Source organism: Sus scrofa, chromosome 6 (assembly GCF_000003025.6).
Source record: "Sus scrofa isolate TJ Tabasco breed Duroc chromosome 6, Sscrofa11.1, whole genome shotgun sequence".
NCBI lineage: Eukaryota > Metazoa > Chordata > Mammalia > Artiodactyla > Suidae > Sus > Sus scrofa.
The window spans coordinates 72,764,978-72,788,478 of record NC_010448.4 but is presented as its reverse complement, the minus strand read 5'-3'; the positions used below and the strand labels follow the sequence as shown (position 1 = coordinate 72,788,478).

At 46.6% G+C, this 23,501-nt stretch overlaps 2 protein-coding genes across 2 annotated transcripts; one reads left to right on the top strand and one right to left on the bottom strand.

Moving 5' to 3' along the window:
* Positions 2,700 to 5,555, bottom strand: LOC100517659 (melanoma antigen preferentially expressed in tumors-like). The gene is made up of 3 exons (XM_005665019.2): positions 5,269 to 5,555; positions 4,251 to 4,817; positions 2,700 to 3,258 (listed from the first exon to the last, which is right to left on the bottom strand). Exons 1-3 carry the CDS (start codon positions 5,553 to 5,555, stop codon positions 2,700 to 2,702), a joined length of 1,413 nt encoding a protein of 470 aa, XP_005665076.2.
* Positions 19,912 to 23,037, top strand: LOC100516915 (PRAME family member 12-like). The gene is made up of 3 exons (XM_021097595.1): positions 19,912 to 20,207; positions 20,640 to 21,212; positions 22,467 to 23,037. The coding sequence occupies exons 1-3, from the start codon at positions 19,912 to 19,914 to the stop codon at positions 23,035 to 23,037; spliced, it is 1,440 nt and encodes a 479-aa protein (XP_020953254.1).

The window sequence follows — 23,501 nt, the reverse complement described above, 5'->3', positions numbered from 1 at the left end:
AAATCAAAAAGGCTGCCCAGAATGATGCTAAAACATTAATTCTGTGTATGTCTGGAGGGTGATTAACTCTGGAATCAGAAGAGTGAAGACAGCTGCCCTAATCAAATATATGGGACATTGTCCAATCCCTTGGGGCCTGAATCAAACAAGCAGAGCAAAGTCCCTCCTTCTCTCCCTTCTTGCCCATGGACATCAAAGCTTCTGGCTCTTGAGACTTAAGATTCTGGAATGACATCGCTGGTCCCCTGGTACTTAAGTCGTTGGCCACAGACTTGGAGTTACACCACCCGCTCACCAGTTTTCAGCCTTAAGCCTCAATGTGGCTTGTGCCCATGACTTTGCTGGTGCTCCAGGTTACAGATAGCAGACTGGAGGACTTTGCAGCCTCTGTTACCATGTAAGACTCTTTTCATAATACATCCCCTCTAATATATACCTAGGTATGCCAGTGACCCTGGAAACACTGGTTTGAAAGGCTCAAGTTCATTTATACACAGATATTTTCCAAGAGTAAATAGAGTTCTACAGGATCTTCGGTTGATGGAATCCAAGGAGATGGACCTGAGGATAGGGAGGGCAGAGTGTAAGTTACATGAGAATTTTTTTTTTTTTGTCTTTTTGTCTTTTGTTGTTGTTGTTGTTGTTGTTGCTATTTCTTGGGCCACTCCTGCGGCATATGGAGGTTCCCAGGCTAGGGGTTGAATCGGAGCTGTAGCCACCGGCCTACGCCAGAGCCACAGCAACGCGGGATCCGAGCCGCGTCTGCAAGCTACACCACAGCTCACGGCAACGCCGGATCGTTAACCCACTGAGCAAGGGCAGGGACCGAATCCGCAACCTCATGGTTCCTCGTCGGATTCGTTAACCACTGCGCCACGACGGGAACTCCTACATGAGAATTTTTGATGGAGCAGGGGGGAGCATCCCTAACTCACACATTGTCCAATCAGCTGTTCCCTATTGGTTACTCAGGAAAACTGAACAGTGTCTTACCACAGGCAAGGAGGCCGCATACACCCACAGTTCTTTTGTTATACATCCTTATTATGTGATGTCAAAAAGTACTATACTCACTTGAGGAAGAAAGGACGTGTTATGGAAATAATGTCAATCTCTCTTTCACATGGCCTACCCCTAAAAGGATATACTTTTTCATGTGACTGGAAATACTAAAATCATGTTCAATGCTTAAACTGTTCAGTAATTCGCTAAAAGTTATTTTGGTGTCTTTATTGGCCAAAACTAGATTTCAAGAAGGAAGAGTACCTAACATTGATAGGCATGGGTTGGTTAGGATAAGAGTCTCCAGTTCACCAGCAGTATGAATGAAACCTTCCCAAACTAGGGGCTATGCTTTGGGCAGAGAAGCCCATTCCCGGCACACTCAAAGGCCAGGAACTGAGAAGGATGGACCCCCCATGAGAACCATGGGGATGCTCTTATCCAGGTTCATGGCCTGATGAGGCAGTGAGGACACAAGAGCTCTTCACCCCAGTGGCTCACTGGTCCTTGTGTTCCCCCTGCACTGTGCTTTAGCCCACAGAACAGCCACAGAAATAAGTAATGAGGTGACTCTCCATACAGAATAAAGAACTTATAGAAATGGTGAGTTTTCAGATCATGGATAACTCAGTGCCTTTGTTCTTTATTGCTAAAGAGAGATTCCTGAGAACACAGGATGATATACCATGGAGGACCCTGGTCAATTTATACAGTGTGTCACTTTAATTCTCACCTTTCTTTCTTTCTTTCTTTCTTTCTTTTCTTTCTTTCTTTCTTTCTTTCTCTTTCTTTCTTTCTTTCTTTCTTTCTTTTTTCTTTCTTTCTTTCTTTCTTTCTTTCTTTCTTTCTTTCTTTCTTTCTTTCTTTCTTTCACTTTTTAGGGCTGAAACCAAGCCTAATGGAGGTTCTCAGGCTAAGGGTCGGAGCTACAGCTACAAACCTACACCAATGCCACAGCAACGCGAGATCCAAGCCGAACCTGTGACCTACACCACAGCTCATGGCAACACCAGATCCTTAATCCACTGAGCTAGGCCAGGGATCAACCCTGCAACCTCATGGCTCCTAGTATGACTCATTTCCACTGTGCCACAAAGGGAACTCCCTCACCTTTTTTTTTACACCCCCCTATCCAGGAGTAATTCCAACATGTGTGTCTCAAGCTGGAATTTCCTTTCAGAAATTTATTTATTTATGTAGGTATGTATGTATTTGTTTATATTGGTCATTTTAGGACTGACCCGTGGCATATGGAAGTTCCCAGGCTGAGGGTTGAATTGGAGCTACAGCTGCCGGCCTATGCCACGGCCACAGCAAACCAGGACCTGAGCCTCGTTTGCAACCGACACCCAGCTCATGGCAACTTCAATCCTTAACACACTAGGCAAAGCCATGGATCAAATCTGCAACTTCATGATTCCTAGTCGGATTCATTTCCTCCGTGCCCCATGGGAACTCCCTCCCTCCAGAAATTTAGATTCATGTATCTGACTCTACAAAGCACATGTCCCTTTAAGTCCCATCAATTCCCCAAATCACATTATCCTCTGCAATCCTGCACTCCTGCTGGACCACATTTCATTTTGCCATTCACATTGAAGGTGTTTGCCCTTCTTGATGGAATTATGTCCTAGATTTCATCTTCAAAGTGAACAGAGGAAATCTTTGCATGGAGACAACCAACTGGCATGGGGCCTTCAGCTGTACACAATGCGCTCTGCATGTTTGAATGCGTCATTTCCACAGTGAGGACAGGGGCTGTAGCTAATCCAGATGGTCCTGGGTCGTCCTAAGGCTCTCAGGCTCTCTAACAACTCAGCCCGAACCTGGGCGAGTCTCCCTGGAAGAAGGGTACCCAGAGAGCTGTAACTCTCCCGAGGGGGAGGGTAGAGCTCTTGGCATAAACCGGGCAGTCCTGTGGTGCAGCCCAGCACCTTCTGCACGATGGCCAGGGAGAGGAGGTTCCCCCTCACGCTGAAGGAGGTGAGCGCTGAGCAGTGGCTCAGGGCAGGCAGGATGGCCTCCAGCTGGGGGTCCACGATCCCACACTTCTCCAAGTACAGTTCCTGCAGGGTGGATGCAACTTTCTCCAGCAGAACCTGCAGGATGTAAGGACTGAAGTGAGTCAGGGTGATGCCACTCAGATCCAGGCCCTTTAGCTGACTGATGCTGGGGCACTGGGACAGGTGGGTCACGTCTGATTCTGTAAGCAGGCAGTTGGTTATTGCCAGGTTCTCCAAGGGGCTCATCAGGCACCTGGGGACAAAGCAGAAGAATTATTTCTGGGAAACAGGTGTTGAAGGTGACCTCGAGGTGGGGAACATGATTTGCCTAAGGTCAAGACTGATCTGACCATCTGATACCAATCAGTACCTAGAATTCCCAGCCTACTTGAGCCTGAGTCCTTTCACGTTCAGGGTGTGGCTGGGTCGGGTTCATAGAGCCTTGAAAGCTTTTTTTTTAATCATCAATAAGCAGAGTAAAACTTATTCAATGTGCCTCTGACTGTGAAGTCAATGGAATACCTAAAACATTCTCAGAGGGGAGCCTGGCACCTTGCCTCAATCAAGTGTGGACACCACTGAATTTCAACACTGAAACAAAACATGAAATGTCTTCAACTCAGGTTTCCTTCAGCCCATGCTTGGCCCCAGAAGGCCATATCTCAGGCCGGGTAAGGCTGGTGGGTGACCTGCAGAGACACAAGATCCTATACCACCACCTGCTGGGATGGCCAGGCTGCAGGAGCTCTCGCCCATCCCGCTTCATCAGCAACCACCTAGCACATCTGAATACCCTTTGTGCTGCCTATCCCACCCCACCATCTCCAGAATCCTGCATTTCCCAGGTATTAGGCATTTATCTCCAGCACAAGTGGACATTTGACAGATGAGGAATTTGAGAGAAGCTCACTGTGGTCCCAGAAGGGGTGAGCACAGACCTTCCCTTGAGAAATGCTCAGGTCGGATGCGGTTTTCCCTCTGCAACACTCCTTTCACTTACCTACTTTCCTAAGTCCTCTGCGCCATAAGTCCCACTTCCCACACACCCTTCCACTGAATCCCAGCCCCTGGCCTGTAACTTCCGCGCATGGTATCCCTTTCCAGAGCCTCCACCCAAGTTTGTGCTTTTCCCTTGATTTTGTGGCTATGTGGTCAAACACTTCGGGACAGAGCTGCAAGGGAGCCAGTGCCTTTGGCATTCTAGTGCTGTGTTCACTGTGATTTGGCCAGCGGTGCCACTCTCACCTGAGCATCTGGTCCAGGCGGCCTTCAAGGAAGGAGGGAGCTTCCAGATGGAGATCCCGGAGGTGCTGCAGCCTGAGGAACTGAGAGGTAAACTGGAGGCAATGCTGCTCCTGCTCCTCAGGCGCAGATACGTGGACACGAGAGACAAGAAGCCTCTGCATGTTGCTCATCTGACCCAGGAGAGGGGCAAACGTGGCCAGGGTGGACAGCGGCCAGGTGCAACTCACTTCCACCTCCTGGATACAGTCCAGCCGCACCATACGCAGAACCTGAATGTTTTTCTTGTCCATTGAAAGCACCCTCAGCTTCTTACAGCACAGGTGTATTGAGAGTAGTCTCTCTTCCACCCAGCTCATGAAGTAAGAGAGGAATCCATCCAGGGTCTTCTCACTGAGGCAGAGATCAATGAATATTTCCATGGGGGCCAAGGGATGCTCTGCCCTTGACCTGTCCTCAGCCACCGGTGCCTTCAGCATCCTTGAGCACATGGGGGCCCTGGCTCCAGACCACATGCTCCAGAAGTCATGGCTAGTATTCCTCAAATCCAGCACCCGCAGTTTGCACCTCCTGCGGGGAAACAGCAGATGGGTTGGTTGGGATGGATTCATTAATCCACACTGGGTGAAAGCACAGCCTCAGAATTTAGGCAACACTCAGACTTCCCACCTGTGCTCCTACTCCATAGCCCTGATATCACCTGCTGCCTCGCCCTCTTCTCCCCTCTCTGCCTTGCCTCCCTCCACCTCCTTTTCCCTTCCATCCTTCTGGGTTCTCTACCCCTAGTGCTTGGAAGCATCCCTGAGAAGAGCCTGAGACATGTTCTTTCTCAAGTTCTTCTGCATCTCAGGCACGCCTATACTTCTGGAAAGCCTTTCCCGTGTGACTCAGGAATGGCCAAGGCTCTGTACTTCTTCCCTGGTGCCATCAGTAGCCTCTGTTCCCTGCCATTACCACCCACTCTCCCTGCAGTCACTTCAGGGATGCCAGGATCCTACTACGCTGCCTGGATCAGACTCACCTGGGGTGAACCCTCTGGGCAAGCAGGACATCCAGCCCATCCAGCACGGCTTGTAAGGCTCTTGCATGAGGAAATTGCATCAGGCCTCCCAGGGGCAGGCGGCCAAAGGGCCAGGCTTGCACCATGGCCTTCAGGGTCTCCCTGTGACTCCCATAGAAGGCCTCCATGAACAGTGGGGGGAAGAGCTCCGTGGGCAGATACTCCAGAGCAGTGATGGCCAAAGCCTCGTCCTTTAGCAGGCTCATTCCTGCCAGGTCCCGCAGTCTCAGAGGGTTCCAGACACTCATCTTGGCTCTTCTGCTAAAGGAATCCTGTGGAAGCTGACAGACAAGGCATCTTCAGGAGGTCAAGCACGAATACTTTCATCTGTCTCCCCACCCTTCAGGGGACCCACCTCAGAGACACAGTCACGGCTCTGGTAGGGCCTCGATTTATCCGAATTTCACTCTGGGCACAAAGTCATAGCTCCGCCCCTGTGGGCACCAGAACAAGCTTCTCACATGTACTAAGGAGGAAGAAACCCAACCACTAATCCATCCCTTTCCCATCACTGTGTCACTTCATTATGTTGCACTGGGAAGTGGGTCCCACAAGCCTGAAGGCCGAGCCCAATCTTTTTGGAGAAAAGTTTGTGACCATCCCATGGAGCACAAAACTGTGGGAACAGGCGCAACAAATAGCACAACACAGCCCCCATTCTAAGCTCCCACACTTAACAGGGGTGGGAAAGATTAAGGAAATAGTCCTAAAATGATTGTCATGTGCACAAACTAAGTTTTTTTTTTCTTTTTAGCAAAAAATCTAACTTCCATATGCCATACTTTCGACATATGGAAGTTCCCAGGCTAGGGGTTGAATCAGAGCTGCAGCTGCCAGCTTATACCATAACCACAGCAATGCGGGATGCAAGCGAGTCTGCGAACTACACCCCAGCTCACAGTAACGCTGGATCCCCGACCAGCAAGCAAGGCCAAAGATCGAACCCACAACCTCATGGAACCTAGTCAGATTCATTACCGCTGAGCCATGACGGGAACTCCCACAAAACTAAATATTTTTAATGTCAAGATATAAGATTCTTGGAGTTCCCACTGTGGAGCATCAGGATTGATAGTGCTTTGCAGTGGCAGTGATGTGGGTTAGACCCCTGGCCTGGCACATTGGGTTAAGTGACCTTGCAGGTCACAACTCTAGGTCAGACTTGATGCCTGGCTAGGAATTCCATATGCTGTGGGCCAGCCAAAAAAGAAAACAGAAGGAAAAAAAAAAAAGAAAGAAAGGAAATCAAAAAGAAGTAAAATTCCAGACAGATGTTTTTCTCTAAAAATAAAATCTAATTGTCTAAGATATTTAAAAATGATATAAAGCAAAATACACAGCAAAATGCTTGAGATTAAGGAGTTCCAGTCTTGGCCCAGGGGAAATAAATCCACCTAGGAACCATGAGGTTGCAGGTTCGACCCCTGGCCTCTCTCAATGGGTTAAGGATCTGGTGTTGCCGTGAGCTGCGGTGTAGGTCACAGATGCGGCTCAGATGGCCTTACTGTGGCTCTGGCGTAGGCTGGCAGCTACAGCTCCAATTAGACCCCTAGACTGGGAAACTCCATATGTCATGCTTGAGGCCCTAAAGAGACAAAAGACCAAAAAAAAAAAATGTTTGAAATTAAGGTGAAACTACATTTAGAGGCAAACTCAAAATTTTATAACTGTACATCTGAAAAGATTGAAAATGGAAAATCTCCCTGCCATCCTGAACTGCAGGCCACCATTCAAGACCTGCTGACCTAGATAGACTGAGGTTGTCTTTAGTTGAGGTCAGTAACTCACCCGCTGGGATGTGATGTGGTCGTGGAGTGAATACTCAGAGCTCAGGCCAGGTGGAGAACCCAGACAGTGACTCCAGAGGAAGAAGTGTCTGCCTCTTTCCTTTGCTGCCTGAGGCTTTTATAGAGCTTTCTGATCACATCATCTCCCTTACCAGCTACTAACCTCCAATCAGAAGGTGCTACCTCTATTCACAAGAGCCAGAACATGGAAACAACCCAAATGTCCATGACAGATGATTGGATTCGGAAGATGTGGTATATATACACAATGGAATACTACTCAGCCATAAAAAAGAATGACATAATGCCATTTGCAGCAACATGGATGGAACTAGAGAATCTCATACTGAGCGAAATGAGCCAGAAAGACAAAGACAAATACCATATGATATCACTTATAACTGGAATCTAATATCCAGCACAAATGAACATCTCCTCAGAAAAGAAAATCATGGACTTGGAAGAGACTTGTGGCTGCCTGATGGGAGGGGGAGGGAATGGGAGGGATCGGGAGCTTGGGCCTATCAGACACAACTTAGAATAGATTTACAAGGAGTTCCTGCTGAATAGCATTGAGAACTTTGTCTAGATACTCATGTTGCAACCGAAGAAAGGATGGGGGAAAAAATGTAATTGTAATGTATACATGTAAGGATAACCTGACCCCCTTGCTGTACAGTGGGAAAATAAAAAAAAATTATAAAAAAAAAGAAGGTGCTACCTGATTGGATTCCAGATCAACGATTAGGTTATTCCAGATTGGATCTTTGTTTCTGTCCAGATGACTTGATTGAATCAAATATTCATTCTTTTTTTTAACTCAATGAATTATATTACATTTATAGCTGTACATTGATCATCACAACCCAGTTTTATAGCATTTCCATCCCAAACCCCCAGACCATCCCCCACCCCCAAACTGTCTCCTTTGGAAAACAAAAGTTTTTCTTTTTCTTTTCTTTTCTTTTCTTTTTATTGTAATCAATCTTTTATTGTAATCAATTTTTATTTCCCCAATACATTTTTTCTTTTCTACTGTACAACATGGTGACCCAGTTACACATACATGTATACATTCTTTTTTCTCACATTATCATGCTCCATCAAAGGGACCAGACATAGTTCCCAGTGCTACACAGCAGGATCCCACTGCTTGTCCATTCCAAAGCCAAGAGTCTGCATCTATTAGTCCCAAGGTCCCCATCCATCTCACTCCCTCCCTCTTCCCCTTGGCAACCACAAGTCTGTTCTCCAAGTCCATGAGTTTCTTTTCTGTGGAAAGATTCATTTCTGCCATATATTAGATTCCAGGTATGAGTGACGTCATATGGTATTTGTATTTCTCTTTCTGACTTACTTCACTCAGTATGTGAGTCTCTAGTTCCATCCATGCTGCTGCAAATGGCATTATTTTGTTCTTTTGTATGGCTGAGTGTTTCATTGTGTGTACATACCACATCTTCCAAATTCAATCATCTGTCGATGGACATTTAGGTTGTTTCCATGTCTTGGCTATTGTGAATAGAGCTGCAGTGAACATGTGGGTGCATGTGTCTTTTTTAAGGAAAGTTTTGTCCGGCTATATGCCCAAGAGTGGGGTTGCTGGGTCATGTGGTAGTTCTATATATAGTTTTCTAAGGTACCTCCATACTGTTCTCCGTAGTAGTTGTACCAGCTTACATTCCCACAAACAGTGCAGGAGGGTTCCCTTTTCTCCACACCCCCTCCAGCATTTGTTATTTGTGGACTTATTAATGATGGCCATTCTGACTGGTGTGAGGTGGTATCTCATGGTAGTCTTTTTTTTGATCTATTAGCCTTTTCTAGGGTCACTCCCACGGCATACGGAGGTTCGCCTGCTAGGGGTCTAATCAGAGCTGTTGCTGCCAGCCTACACCAGAGCCACAGTAATGCCAGCCTACACCAGAGCCACAGTAATGCCAGATCTGAGCCCCGTCTGCGACCTACACCACAGCTCACGGCAACACCGGATCCTTAACCCTCTAAGCGAGGCCAGGGATGGAACCCGAAACCTCATGGTTACTAGTTGGATTTTTTCCCCTGCGCCATGAGGGGAACTCCTCATGGTGGTTTTGATTTGCATTTCTCTAACAATCAGGGATGCTGAGCATTTTTTCATGTGCTTGTTGGCCATCTGTATATCTTCCTTGGAGAAATGTCTATTCCCGCGTCTTGCCCATTTTTCCATTGGGTTGTTGGCTTTTTTGCTGTTGAGTTGTATAAGTTGTTTGTATATTTTAGAGATTAAGCCCTTGTCAGTTGCATCATTTGAAAGGATTTTCTCCCATTCTATAAGTTGTCTTTTTGTTTTCTTTTCGGTTTCCTTTGCTATGCAAAAGCTTGTCAGTTTGATTAGTTCTCATAGGTTTATTTTTGCTTTTATTTCTGTTGCTTTGGGAGACTGACCTGAGAAAATATTTGTAAGGTTTATGTCAGAGAAAGTTTTGCCTATGTTCTTTTCCAGAAGTTTGATGGTGTCTTGTCTTATATTTAAGTCTTTAAGCCATTTTGAGTTTATTTTTGTGCATGGTGTGAGGGTGTGTTCTAGTTTCATTGATTTGCATGCAGCTGTCCAGGTTGGAAACCATAAGTTTTTCAAAGGCTATGAGTGAGCATCTGTCCTGCAAAGAAGAAAAAATTGTATTCTTTTTTTATTTTTATTTATTTTTATTCTTTAATTTATTTTTTTTAGCAAATATTTTATTTTATTTGTCTTTTTTTTTTTTTTTTTTTTTTTTTTTTGCTGTTTCTTGGGCCACTCCCACTGCATATGGAGGTTCCCAGCCTAGGGGTCGAATCGGAGCTGCAGCCACTGGCCTACGCCAGAGCCACAGCAACACAGGATCCGAGCCGCGTCTGCAACCTACACCACAGCTCACGGCAAGGCCGGATCGTCGACCCACTGAGCAAGGGCAGGGACCGAACCTGCAACCTCATGATTCCTAGTCGGATTCCTTAACCACTGCGCCACGACGGCAACTCCTGGGTTGAGTTTAGAAATTAAAAAAGAGTGTCACAATGAAGAGAGTTGTTATCATATAAATTGTTTCCTGTCATGGGCATCCTCATTGTGATGCAGCAGAAATGAATCCGACTAGTATTCATGAGGATGAGGGTTCAATCCCTGGCCTTGCTCAGTGGGTCAGGAATCTGGCATTGCCATGAGCTGTGGGGTAAGTTGAAGATGCAGCTTGGATCCTGAGTTACTGTGGCTGTGATGTAGGCTGGCATTTGCAGCTCTGATTTGACCCCTAGCCCGGGACCTTCTATATGCTTCAGGTGCAGCCCTAAAAAGACACACACACACACACACACACACACACACACACACACACACACAAAAGATGTTTCCTGCCAGAAAGATGGGATCAGCATAGTAAACTGGATGGAAGCAAAGACTAAGTCTGAGAATGTTAGCAGAGAAAGAGGAGTGAGCCCCAGGAAGTGAGACATTCCCAAGACTGAGATTCCACGGAAGGTGGCCACTGTGGGCTCTTGGGGATCTTGAAGCCAGGGGAGAAATAAGGGTGAGTCCGTTGTATCTAGTCCTGTCCTTGTCCTGCCAGCTCCTGCCAGTAAACATTTTCCTTAGGTGCATCTCACAGAAGATGCTCCCAGTTGGCAATGTGCCCCACTCATGTTCCAAGGTTCTTGGCAGCAGAATCCTAATCCCACTGGCCCCTTTCCGTATACATTTTGATGCTTATAATTTTCTGATAATTAGTTAAGTTCAATACAGATTCAAATCAAGGTGACACCATTAGGCACAGAAATAAGACTTTCTTTTTCTCCTCATATTAAGGATTGTTCACAAATACCAATACCTTTTCCTACAGAAATCAGAAGCTCTGTTTTGTGCTTAAGGGTCTGCCAGGAGTAGGGAGGTCTCCCACCCTGGTCTGCATCACACAAAGAATCTTTGCAGTTTCAGGAAACAAGGAAAATCTGACCCTCCCTCCACTCTCAAGAACCCTCCTCGGGAGTTCCCGTCATGGGAGTTCCCGTCATGGCGCAGCAGAAAAGAATCCGATCAGGAACCATGAGGTTGTGGGTTCGATCTCTGGCCTCGCTCAGTGGGTTAAGGATCCAGTGTTGCCATGAGATGTGGTGTATGTTGCAGGTTCAGCTTGAATCTGGCATTGCTGTGGCTGTGGTGTAGGCCAGTGGCTACAGCTCCGATTAGACCCTTAGCCTGGGAACCACATGCCGCGAGTGCGGCCCTAAAAAAAGACAAAAGACAAAAAAAAAAAAAAAAAAAAAGAAAAGAAAAGAAAGAATCCTCCATATCTTCTTCCCTCCATTCACTGTGATGTACAAGTAACTCAGTTATAAAACAGCCAACCAAAGATAGGTTTTCCAAAAGTGTTTGTTCTCCACTTGGCATCTTTCTGGAGATTTCTTTCACCAGATTCCTACCAAGGGTATCAAGAGACTTTGAACAAAATTGAGTTAAACTCGGAGTTCCCGTTGTCGCGCAATGGTTAACGAATCCGACTAGGAACCCTGGCCTTGCTCAGTGGGTTAAGGATCTGAAATTGCCGTGAGCTGTGGTGTAGGTCACAGACACGGCTTGGATCCCACGTTGCTGTGTCTGTGGCGTAAGCCGGTGGCTACAGCTCCGATTCTACCCCTAGCCTGGGAACTTCCATATGCCGTGGGAGTGGCTCCAGAAAAGGAAAAAAGACCAAAAAAAAAAAAAAATTAAGCTGGATTATACTCAGTGGATTTTTATTTTTTTTAATTTTTTTTAATTTTTAAAAATTTTATGTTATAACATATGGTTGATTTAAAATGCTGTGTTAGGAAGTTCCCATTGTGGCACAGCAGAAATGAATCTGACTAAAATCCACAAGGAGGTGGGTTCAACCCTTGGCCTCGCTCAGTGGGTTAAGGATCTGGCATTGCTGTGAGCTGTGGTGTAGTTTACAGACACTGCTTGGATCCTGCATTGCTATGGCTGTGGTGTAGGCCAGCAGCTGCAGATCTGATTAAACCCCTAGCCTGGGAACTTCCATATGCCCATATGCCAGAAATACGGCCCTAAAAAAGCAAAAAAAAAAAAAAAAAAAAAAAAACCACAATAAACAAAAACAAAAACAGAAAAACCTGTGATGATTTCTTCCATATAGCAATTAAGCAATGTGACCCAGTCATATATATATGTCCTTTTTATAAAATATTATTTTCTATCGTGGTCTATCCCAGGAGATGGCTCTGGTTCCCTCTGCTTTATAGGAGGAGATTGTTGGTTATCCATTCTGAATGTAATTGTTTGCATCTACTAACCACAAACTCCCAGGCCATCCCACTCTCTCCCCAACCCCCTTGGCAACCACAGGTCTGTTCTCTACACCCAAAAGTCTATTGCTGTATCATAGATAGGTTCATTTGTGTCATATTTTAGATTCCACGTATCAACGATATCATAGGGTACTAGCCTTTTCTGACATACTTCATTTAGTATGATAATCTCTAGATGCATCCACGTTGCTCTGAATGTCTTTATTTTTTCGATTTTGGTGGCTGATTAGTATGCCATTGTCTATTTGTACCCCATCTTCTTAATCCACTCGTCTGTCAATGAATATTTAGGTTCTTTCCATGTCTTGAATATTGTGAATTGTGCTGCAGTGAATATAGGTGTGCATTATCTTCTTGAATGGTAGTTTTGTCCAGATAGATGTCCAGGAGTGGGATTTCTGGATCATATGGCAGTTCTATGTTTAGTTTTCTGAGGAATATTCCTACCGCTTTCCACAGTGGCTGTAGCAATTCACATTCCCACCGACAGTGTAGGAGGGTTTCCTTTTCTCCGCACCCTCTCCAGCATTTGTTATTTGTAGTCTCGTTAATGATGGCCATTCTGACTGGTGTGAGGTGATGCCTTTGTAGTTCTGATCCATTTCTCCAGTAAGTAGTGGTTTTGAGTATCTTTTCATGTGCCTATTGGCCATCCACAAGTGGATGAAATGTCTATTTAAGTCTTCTCACCATTTATCAATTGGGTTGTTTGTTTTTTGTTGTTGTTGTTGAGGTGTATGAGTTGTGTGTATATTTTGTAGATAAAGCCCCTATTTGAAGCAATGTTTGTATTTTCTTTCATACTGTAGATTATATTTTCTTTCTTTTTTATTTTATTTTTATTTTGTTTTATTTTTGTCTTTTGTCTTTTGAGGACCGCACCTGCAGCATATGGAGGTTCCCAGGCTAGGGGTCTAATTGGAGCTGTAGCTGCTGGCCTATACCACAGCCACAGCAACGCCAGATCCAAGCCGTGTCTGTGACCTACCCCACAGCTCACAGCAACACCGGATCCTTAACCCACTGAGCAAGACCAGGGATGGAACCCCCAGCCTCATGGCTCCTAGTCGGATTCGTTTCTGCTGCACCAAAACAGGAACTCCTTTCTTTCTTTTTAATAGTTTATTTTGTGTGCAAAAGCTTATAAGCTTGAATAGGTACCATTCGTTTGTTTTTCTTTCTCTTTTTCTTGCCGTGGGAGACTTTCCTTAAAACATTTGTACAGTTGATGTCAGAGAATATTTTGCCTATGTTCTCTTCCAGAAGTTTTATGGTATCATGCCTTATGTTTAAGGCTTTATGCCATTTGGAGTTTCTTTTCGTGCATGGTGTGAGGGTGTGTTCGAGTTTCATTGACTAACATGCAGCTGTCCAGTTTTCCCATGTCCGCTTGCTGAAGAGGCTCTCGTTTTCCCATTTTATGTTCTTGCCTCCTCTGTTGAAGTCTAATTGACCTCAGGGGTCTGGGTTTCCTTCTGGGCTTCCTAGTCTCCTGTTGATTTGTATTTTTGTTTTTGTATAAACACACATGATGTAGATTACTGTAGCTGTGTAGCATTGTATGAAGTCTGGGAGCGTTATGTCTCCTGGCGTTTCCCCACCCTCAGGCATCTGGCATCTGGATCTTTTATGGCTCCATATAAATTTTTGGATTACTTGCTCTATTTCTGAGAAAAATGTCATGGGCGATTTGATAGGTTTTGCATTAAATCGGTAGATTGCTTTGGGTAGCATGGCCATTTGAACAATTTTAATTCTTCCAATCCATGAGCATAGCACATCTTTCCATTTCTTTCAATCTCAGTAGACTTTTTAAACTCCTGTGGCATCTATCGCTTTTATAAATGAGCTTCAGTAGAGAGATATAAGTCACATGATATTCATAAACATCTGTTTATTGAGCATAAACTCAGTGAACAAAAGTGTCAGCACTTTTCACTCCCTACGTCAAATACCCTTCCCACAAAACGTAAAGCTCACTGCTCTGTCCCCATGTTTCGCCTGGTGGACTTGCGTCTGATCTTGGGGAGAAACCTGCCCACTTCCATGCAGGGAATAATTGGTAGATTCTCTCAGGTGAGGGACTCAGCTGGAGGTGTTTCTATGGGATCCCAGCTTCCATGAGAACCAGAGAGGTCGCAGGGTTCAAAGTGTTGGAATGTTCTAGAAATTATTAAAGCTCAGTGATCTCCCATCCCCCTGAGACAAGGGGAATTTCTCTATCACATCCACATAGGACCTACTTTCTTGGGGGCACACTGGGCATCAAGGGAGCACATTGGCACAGAGGTCCATCCTCCCCACCCAGTTCTCAGCCCAGCACAACTCCCAGGGTCTGGTGAGAAGCCTGAATTTGTCACTTCTCCCCTGTCCTGCTCACCTGTTCTCATGACCTCCTTTGCTGCCCAGTCTGAGCAGCCCACTGAATCCATCCAGGGGATGTCCTGACCCCCTTCTCTAGTCACTGGATCCCAAGTGAGAATCCAAATCGTCTGCTCTGAGGTCCTTGGTCAGGAGTTTAGAATATTTCTGTGTGTCCAATTCCTCTCCCAGTGTGAGCTGACAGGGTAGCCCCCTCTCTTGGCAGCCCACAAACATCACCCCTTTTGGAACCTGGAACCTGTCTATAATGCTGGGACACTCTCCCCCCAGGGTCATCAGGAATCAAGGAATTCTCCTCAAATTCTACTGCGCTATTTTGTACAATATGAGTAACCCCGGTGTCCACTTCTGGATGCGTAGAGGCACCCAGGAGTGCAGGAAGGCCACCTCTCCTGGGCTGCAGAGGAGGACAATGAATCTTCAGTCTTCCTAGTGGTGCCAGCTGGTGGGAGGCCCTGGAGACCAGCCCCCTCTAAAGTCACTCTCCCTCCTTGGTATCTACGCAAATGCATTGAAATCTATGTCCCCATAAAAACATGCACACAGACAGCTCAGTGGTAAGGAACCCTGTTAGTAACTATGAGGATGCATGTTCCATCCCTGGCCTCACAAAGTGGGTTAAGGATCTGGTGTTGCTGTGGCTCTGGCGTGGGCAGGCGGCTACAGCTCCGATTAGACCTGTAGCTTGGGACCCTCCATGTGTCATGGGTATGGCCCTAGAAAAAGACAAAAACTAAATGAATAAATAAAGTAATAAAGTGTTAAAAATTGATGAATGAAAACCATTTGATCCACTCAATAGCTGCAGAAAAGGCTTTTAACAAAATTTAACACCAATTTAAGATAAACTCTTCAAAAGTGGACTCAGAGGGAAACTACATCAACATAATAAAGGCCATATATGACAAACCCACAGATAACCTCATTCTCAATAGTGAAAAGCTGAAAGCCCTTTTTGCTAACACTCAGCTTGTGTTTAATACACAGAGAAGTTTGTGATTATCATTGTTACTCATCTCACTGAATTGCAGTCATTAATTAAATTGGTGGAATCCCACTGTGGACATCCCACAATTTCCCACAATTTCCTGCTGTGGCTCAGCAGGTTAAGAATCCAATGCAGTCTCCATGAGGATATGGGTTAGACCCCTGGCCTCACTCAGTGGATTAAGGATCTGGTGCTGCCACAAGGTAAAAAATAGGTCAAAGATGTGCTCAGATTTGGTGTGGCTGTGGCTGTGGCATAGGCCTCAGCTGCAGCTCTGGTTCAGTCCCTAGCCTGGAACCATCCATATGCCATGGGTGGGGGGGCCATCATAAAGAAAAAAGGGGAGAGAGGGCTTGGTGGCCTGGGAGTTAAAATGTCCATTGAGCAGAATCAGCTTAACCCTATTTTCACAAAGGTGATTTACTCTCTGGGCAGAAGTGTGCTGAGAATAATCTTGTGGAACATTCCCAAGAAGGACTCTTCAAAGAATCCTCTCCTTGGCAGCTTGACAGCCAGTGCTATATCAGAATTGTCTGGGCACTCAATTAATGGGGGGTGGGGAGCAAATGAGAAGTTACTGGATTTGGAAAGAGGGTCCTTCTTTTTTTGTGGCCTCAAGCTTCAGGAGAATTTCCGCCTGGTGCACCCAGGGTGGGAGTCAGCCCTTGAATTGGCAAATCCTTAAAAACCAAATATAGCTTCTGAATTTAGTGCTGGAAAGGCATTGATTTTGTAACCGAGCAGGACCCTGTGAGGCCTTCCCAGAGTGGGACCCCACTTATGTCCTCCACCTGCCTTTTTATCTAGAGAAAAAAAATTTAGTCGAAGAATCAACTTAATCAAAGGAGTGAGAAAAACAGAGGAAAAGGAAAACAGTCAAGCAAGGCAGAATAATGATAGTTTAGCCATTTGGCAAAGTTAAGGACCTTTAGTTAGTTCTTCTTCAAAGACTATAGATAATATTCTCAGCCAGGTCCTTGGAGCAGTTTTGCAGGTGCTGAAGCCCCCACTGGGTGGAAGAAGTCAACTGTGTGCTGCCCACAAGCACGAGGACCCCAGACTGATTGGAACCAGAAGGTTGAGGACGACGCCTCCCAATCTGCTCACCCCCCACCAATCAGGAAAACGCCCAGGAGCTGATCATGCCCTGCTCCGCAAACACTAAGACTCCTCACTACCCCCTCTAAGGATGGGGGGAGGGAGGCACAGTCCTTGAGGCACTAGCCTGCTGTCTTCCCATCTTTGCCTGGCAGGTGAAGCCCCTTTTTGTTTCCTCCAACTCTCTCTCCATGTTTCTATTTGGTGGCATCGGTGTAGAGAGGCCACCGATATTGGGACAACAGTATTTGTGAACAGTGCTTGATATGAAGGGAAAAGCAGAATTTTATTTCTGTGTCTCTCGGTGTCCCCTTGATCAGAATCTGTGTTGAACCTAATTTGGAGGAAACGGTAACTCTCAAAATACACTTGGAAAGGAGCCAGTGGGATAACGTTTCAGCTGTCAAAGCACCTGGAGATAGGCTGGGACCATGTGCCATCTGGAAAGTGTCCTCGATAGGAAAGACATTGAAGAAAGTGTCTTCTGTCCCTGGATGACAGGGTTAGGTGTGACTGACCCACGTGCACTTGCTCTCTGGCTCCAAGTTCCCAAAGAGCCTGCATCGCCCACCCTCAGTGGCTCTCGGTCTTGAAAATCTGATTTCTCAGGGCTCACACATTTCCCTCTGCTCACATTCTCCGATTAAGTCTTTTTATACCAGAATGCTGGGCTGAGCCCACCTTTTGGGGAGGAAACACCCTCGACAATGAAACTTAGCCACTCTCTTGTAATAATATCTAAATACTCCCCAGAGAAATAGCTTTAAATCTCTCTTTCCTAAGGAAAAAAAAGAAAAAACCCTTAATTTACATTATTACCATCACTCATGTGGTCCCTTTAGGAAGGCGCAGCTCCAAACTGCTCAGCCCTTGCCCTTACTTCTCATGATGATTTTGACCTGCCCACCTTTGGAGGAGGAGGCTGGGCTTAAGGCTGCAAATTTAAGCACATACCCCAAAAGCGCTTCCCTTACTGCCTGCATATAGACTTGCGGTCTCCTACATGTCTGACATAACACCTAAGTGACAAGTTGATACAGGGATGTATTTTTTTTTTTTCCCCTTTGGGAAAAACAACACTGTGTTCAGGAAGCTGTTTAAATTCAAGGACTTTTTTTTTTTTTTTAATCCTTTCTTAAATCGGAAGGAGCCCTCTTTTTTTTCTCCCTCTTTCTATGGCTGCACCTGTGGCATAGGGAAGATCCCAGGTTAGGGGTCGAATTGGAGCTGCAGCTGCCAGCCTACACCACAGCTCAACATCAATGCCAAATCAAACCCTTAACCCACTGAGTGAGGCCAGGGACTGAACCCATGTCCTCATGGATACTAGTTGGTTTCTGTACAGCAGAGACACAATGGGGACATCTTATTCAGGGACATGTTGATATTTTGATGTGTCCAAAGATCCCCAAACAGTGATGATTTCTTTTTCTTTTTCTTTTCTTTTCTTTCTTTTTCCTTTTTTTTTTTTTTTGTTTTTTTTTTTTTTGTTTTTGTTTCCTTTGATCTAAAGTCAGAAACCAATTATCCCTTTACCGGTCACACCCAGGAATATAACTGCCCCTATTGGCAGAATCCAATCAATGTTCCTGGAGTAAATGGACGAATGCAATCCTGATCCTCCTGCCTCCATCATTCTTTCTCTTTCTTGGAGGGATACTTCATTCAACCAAGTGATCTGAGAGGAAAAAAAAAAAAAAAAGGATCCAATCAGAATTAATCTGATCAGCAATCTGGAATCTAATCAGGTGTCCCTTTCTGATTGGATGTTAGCAGATGCAAAGAGGGTTGATATGATTAGAAAGGTCTATAAAACCTCAGGCACCAAAGAAGAAATGCAGAATCTTTTGGCTCTGGAGTCACCGGTTTTGTTCTCCAGTTATCTCCATGGGTCTGAGACCCGAGCACTCTGAAGGCATCGGCATAGTAAGTTCCCAAGCTCAGAAAGGTGCACCCTCTTCTTCCCTGTGGTCAGCTGGTGTTGAATGGTGGCACGTAACTCAGGAGGGGGCGGATTAAATGATTATATCTTTTCAGATGAACCTACACCACAGGTTCATCTGAAAAGGTTTATATTTTGGTATTGTCTGAATCCCATAATATTTTGGTTTGTGCTTTGGCTTTCATCAATTTTCACTGTCCGAACCAAGGAGATATTCTTAATGAAATGTGTCTGTTTTGGATTTTATTTCTAGACATTTAAAATACTTATTTGGTACTTGTCTAGGTAGTTCCTGTCATGGCTCAGAGGTAACAAAAACAACTAGTATCCATAAGGACTCAAGTTTGATCCCTGGCCTTGCTCAGTGGGTTAAGGATCCAGTGTTGCAGAGAGCTGTGGCGTAGGTCCCAGAGGCAGCTGTATGTAGCATTGCTGTGGCTGTGGTATAGGCAGGCAGCTGTAGCTCTGATTGGACCCCTAGCCTGGGAATTTCCATCTGCCACAGCTGTGCCCTTAAAAAGAACAAAACTAAGTAAATAAACGAATTAATTAAACAAAAATAAAATACTTATTTGGTGCATAAGTGACACTCCTTTTAGGGCTCTCTCCTTAATCTTTACCAGCCAGGTAACTGCAGCAATTGACAATGTGGGTTGTGCTGATCCACGAAATGGTCCTATTCCCCCAGTTTGGGGCTCTAAGTGATAATCCAAAAGGCTTTTCCAAGGAAAGACTGGGGTCAGCCTTCAGTCCTCTTGGTACCATCTTCCCAGTGGATATGAATTCAGTACAGCAGTGGATGGAACTTAATGGGTTTGTGGTCACCGTTCTTCCCCATCAGAACTAGTGAGATGCATGTTTTCGATCCAGTAGGGAGTTAGAGCTTGGGGTGTCCACTGAGCCCAGAGTGGAATTGGGGGGGCCGGCGGGGGTAAATAGGGCATTTCCACCCCTGCAAGAGCAGTGACCTTGGCTCTGAATAGGTTCCTCCGAGGGGTGGGGAGACCCTGGGATCATGCTTGGTCTGAAACGGCCCCCTTGCTCCCTGGCAGTTTCTGCAGGATCCCATTTGGAGCTGAGTGAGGATGAACGTGAGGACCCCGCCGAGGCTCCTGGACCTGGCAGAAAGCAGCCTGCTGAGGAACGAAGCCTTGGCCATCTCTGCTCTGGACCCTCTGCCCAGGGAGCTCTTCCCAGCACTGTTCATGAAGGCCTTCTACAGGAGACGCAGCCAGACCCTGAAGGCCATGGTGCAAGCCTGGCCCTTCGTCCGCCTGCCTCTCGGGGGCCTGAAAGACGTGGCTCGTGTTAGGGTCGGGAGGCCCATACAAGCCGTGCTGGAAGGGGTTGATGTTCTGCTGGCCCAGAAGGTTCGCCCCAGGTGAGTCTGATCCAGGGAGCCTGGTAGGGTTCTGGGCATCCAAGAGGAGACAAGGGCACTGAGGGAAGGCGGATGATCAAGGGGTGGGCCAGAGGGATCTGATGATGCCATGAAGAAGCTCAGAGTCGCTGGCTCACTGTGGGAAATAGCTTCTGGACACACAGGGGTGCCTGAGATGAAGGGGACCTGAAAGAACAAGCCCCCCCTCCTCCTCCCAGGAAGGCTTAGAGGTGCCAGCAAGGGAGACCCAGGAAGGGCAGAGGGAGATGGAGGAAAGTGAGGCAAGAGAGAAGGAGAGGGCAAGGCAGCTCCTGACCTCAAGCTGTGCAGTAGCAGCAGCACAGACGGGCAGTAGGCTGTCAAATTCTGAGGCTGTGGCTTCATCCTGTGTGCATTTTAGCGCATCCCCATCAACCTCCTTTTTCCCCACAGAGGCTGCAATCTGCAAGTGCTGGATTTACGGAGCACTGGCCAGAACTTCTGGATCATGTGGTCTGGATCCAGTGATGACGTCTACTCAAGATCACAAATGGCACCAGTGGCTGAGGTCAGGTCAAGGACAAAGCAGCCGGTGGCCCCTTTGGATGTGTTCATAGACCTTTGCCTGAAGAAAAGGACCCTGGATCACTTCACCACCTATCTCCTCAGCTGGGTGGAACGGAGGAAAATTTCCATACACCTGTGCTGTAAGAAGCTGAAGATCTCTGCAATGCCCATGGAAAATATTATGAAGGTCCTGGCTCAGGTGCAGCTGGACTGTATCCAGGAGGTGCAAGTGAACTGCACCTGGCAGCTGTCCACTCTGGCCGCGTTTGCTCCTCTCCTGGGCCAGATGATCAATGTGCAGAGACTCTATCTCTCCCACATCCATAGGTCCGCCCTTGAGGAGAAGGAGCAGCAGCATGTTGTCCAATTTACCTCTCAGTTCCTCAGGCTGCACCACCTCCGGGATCTCTATATGGACTCCCCCGTCTTCCTCAAAGGTCACCTGGACCAGATGCTCAGGTGAGGGTGGCACCACTGGCCGAGTAACAGTGAGCAGAACACTAATATGTCAAATGCACCATCTCCATTGCTGGTCTCTTCTGAGCTGTGCTCTCCCGCAACCACCGAAATCAAGGCAGGCAGACAATCTTGGATAGAGGTTCTGGAGCAGGGCATCATACGAGGAAGGTACAGGTGGTGGGGGCTGAATCTAGTGAGGGTGTGAGTATGAGATTTTTTTCTTCAGGAAGCGATGTCGTTCAGAGTACTTAGGAAAACAGGGGGCATTGAAGGTGGAAAAGCATCAGACAGGAGTTTTTCTAAAAGGAGGTGCTGTGCTCACCGTTTTTGTTTACATAACAAGCCTCTGTCGAATTACCCCATCTGTACATGGTTGTTAATGTGCTCCTGGTAAGGTAGTGAATAGGTACGAAATGGATGATGCTGGGATGATGGTCATGGAGCAGGAGGCAACAGGCTATTCAAAAGTGACTAAGTAGGAGTTCTTGTCGGCCGGGCTCAGCGGAAACAAGTCCAACTAGTATGTGTGAGGATGCCGGTCCAATCCCTGGCCTTCCTCAGTGTGTTAAGGACCCGGTGTTGCCGTGAGCTATGGTGTAGGTCACAGGCACAGAGCAGATCTGGCGTTGTCGCAGTTCTAGTGTAGGCCAGTAGCTGTAGCTCCGATTGGACCCCTAGCCTGGGAACTTCCATTATGCCGCAGGTGGGGCCCTAAAAAGCAAAAAATCAAAAGTAGTAAGTGGTTTGCAGAGGATGCAGGGATGGATGTGGGCCCCTGCAGACTGGCCCCTCCAGTTGATGTGGGACCTTGCCCACTTTGATTCTCTGTCCATGTCTCCCACCCGTCTCATCTGGCCTAGACATACAGGTGCCTGGGGCACGAGCATGGGCTGAAAGAAGCCTGAGTTGAAGGATTTTATGCTCTGTCTCCTAATAGGAAAATTTAGTGATGCCCACACTCGATCGAGACTCGGTGTCAGGCTTTCCTCTGTGCATGTTCTTGCCCATTCCCTTCTCTTCATTCATCACTGTAACGAAGCGCAATAGGTTTTACTCTGCTTAGCTACTGAGTAGCGTTTTCAAGATACTGTAAGCTTGACCCAACCACACAGGGACGGTGAAAGGACTCGGCCTAAAATGAGACTAGGAATTCTGGGTGTTGATCTTCATAAGACAGTTCGAAAGACTCGTCTCTTCAAGTTTAGCTCTCTTACCACACTGGTTTCTCAGACCCATTGCTTGTTTTCTCCCCAGGAGCCTGAGGAACCCCTTGGACAACCTCATAATAACTAACTGCCAGCTAACAGAATCAGACTTGACCCATCTGTCCCAGTGGCCACACATCAGCCGGCTCAAAGGCCTGGATCTGAGTGGCATCACGCTGACCCAATTTACTCCTGATCTCCAAGTTCTGCTGGAGGAAGTTGCATCCAACCTCGAGGAACTGAATTTAGAGCAGTGTGGGATCATGGACTCCCAGCTGGAGGCCATCCTGCCTGCCCTGAGCCGCTGCTCCCAGCTCAGGACCATCAGCCTGTGTGGGAACCTCCTCTCCATGGCCATCATGGAGAAGCTGCTGGGTCACACCGCCAGGCTGTCCAGTTTAAAGGAAGAGTTTTATCCTGCCCCTCGGGAGAGTTTCAGCTCTGGTGGAGCCCTCCACCTGGGGAGACTTGCCCAGCTGAAGGCGCAGCTGATTGAGATGATGAGGGGCTTTGGCGGTCCCAGGACCATCTGGCTCAGCTCCAGCCCGTGTCCTCGCTGGGGCAATAAGACGTTCTATCATGAGGAGCCCTTTCTCTACCACTGTTATACACCTGCCTAATCAGTGCCTCCGTCCAAAGCTGTCTTCTGGACACTTGAAAACTGAAATCTAGGACATGGGTGCATCGCGAAGGGAACACAGACTCATGGTTTCAGCAACCTGCTCAATGTGAATGGGGAAGGGAGAGGAGGTCTAGCAGGGGTGCAGGATTCTGGGAGTTGATGGGACTTTCAGGCACATGGGTTTATAGGGTCAGCAATGGGAATCTAAATTTCTGGAGAGAAATTTGGGATTGACACACGCATGTGGGAGTTATCTCTGGGTGGAGGTTTGTAAAGAAATGGTCACAAATAAAGAGTCTTTGTGCACATGGACTGGTGTTCTCCTTGATATATTACCCTGTTTTGTCTGCTCACACCTTAGGCACCTCTAGTTACTGATGAATGACAAGATGCACTGAATTGTCTATGATCTGAAACTCTACTCTTCCCATCAGTTCTCTGTTCTGTCTTGGGCATCTTTTA

What these genes read in the sequence shown, in the direction of transcription:
- LOC100516915 (XM_021097595.1), top strand. Translation starts at nt 19,912, where the DNA reads ATGAACGTGAGGACCCCGCCGAGGCTCCTGGACCTGGCAGAAAGCAGC. An exon ending in GCCCAGAAGGTTCGCCCCAG is followed by an intron (nt 20,208 to 20,639) that starts GTGAGTCTGATC and finishes TTTTCCCCACAG; the next exon opens with AGGCTGCAATCTGCAAGTGC. An exon ending in CACCTGGACCAGATGCTCAG is followed by an intron (nt 21,213 to 22,466) that starts GTGAGGGTGGCA and finishes TTTTCTCCCCAG; the next exon opens with GAGCCTGAGGAACCCCTTGG.
- LOC100517659 (XM_005665019.2), bottom strand. Translation starts at nt 5,555, where the DNA reads ATGAGTGTCTGGAACCCTCTGAGACTGCGGGACCTGGCAGGAATGAGC. An exon ending in GCCCAGAGGGTTCACCCCAG is followed by an intron (nt 4,818 to 5,268) that starts GTGAGTCTGATC and finishes GTTTCCCCGCAG; the next exon opens with GAGGTGCAAACTGCGGGTGC. An exon ending in CGCCTGGACCAGATGCTCAG is followed by an intron (nt 3,259 to 4,250) that starts GTGAGAGTGGCA and finishes CTTTGTCCCCAG; the next exon opens with GTGCCTGATGAGCCCCTTGG.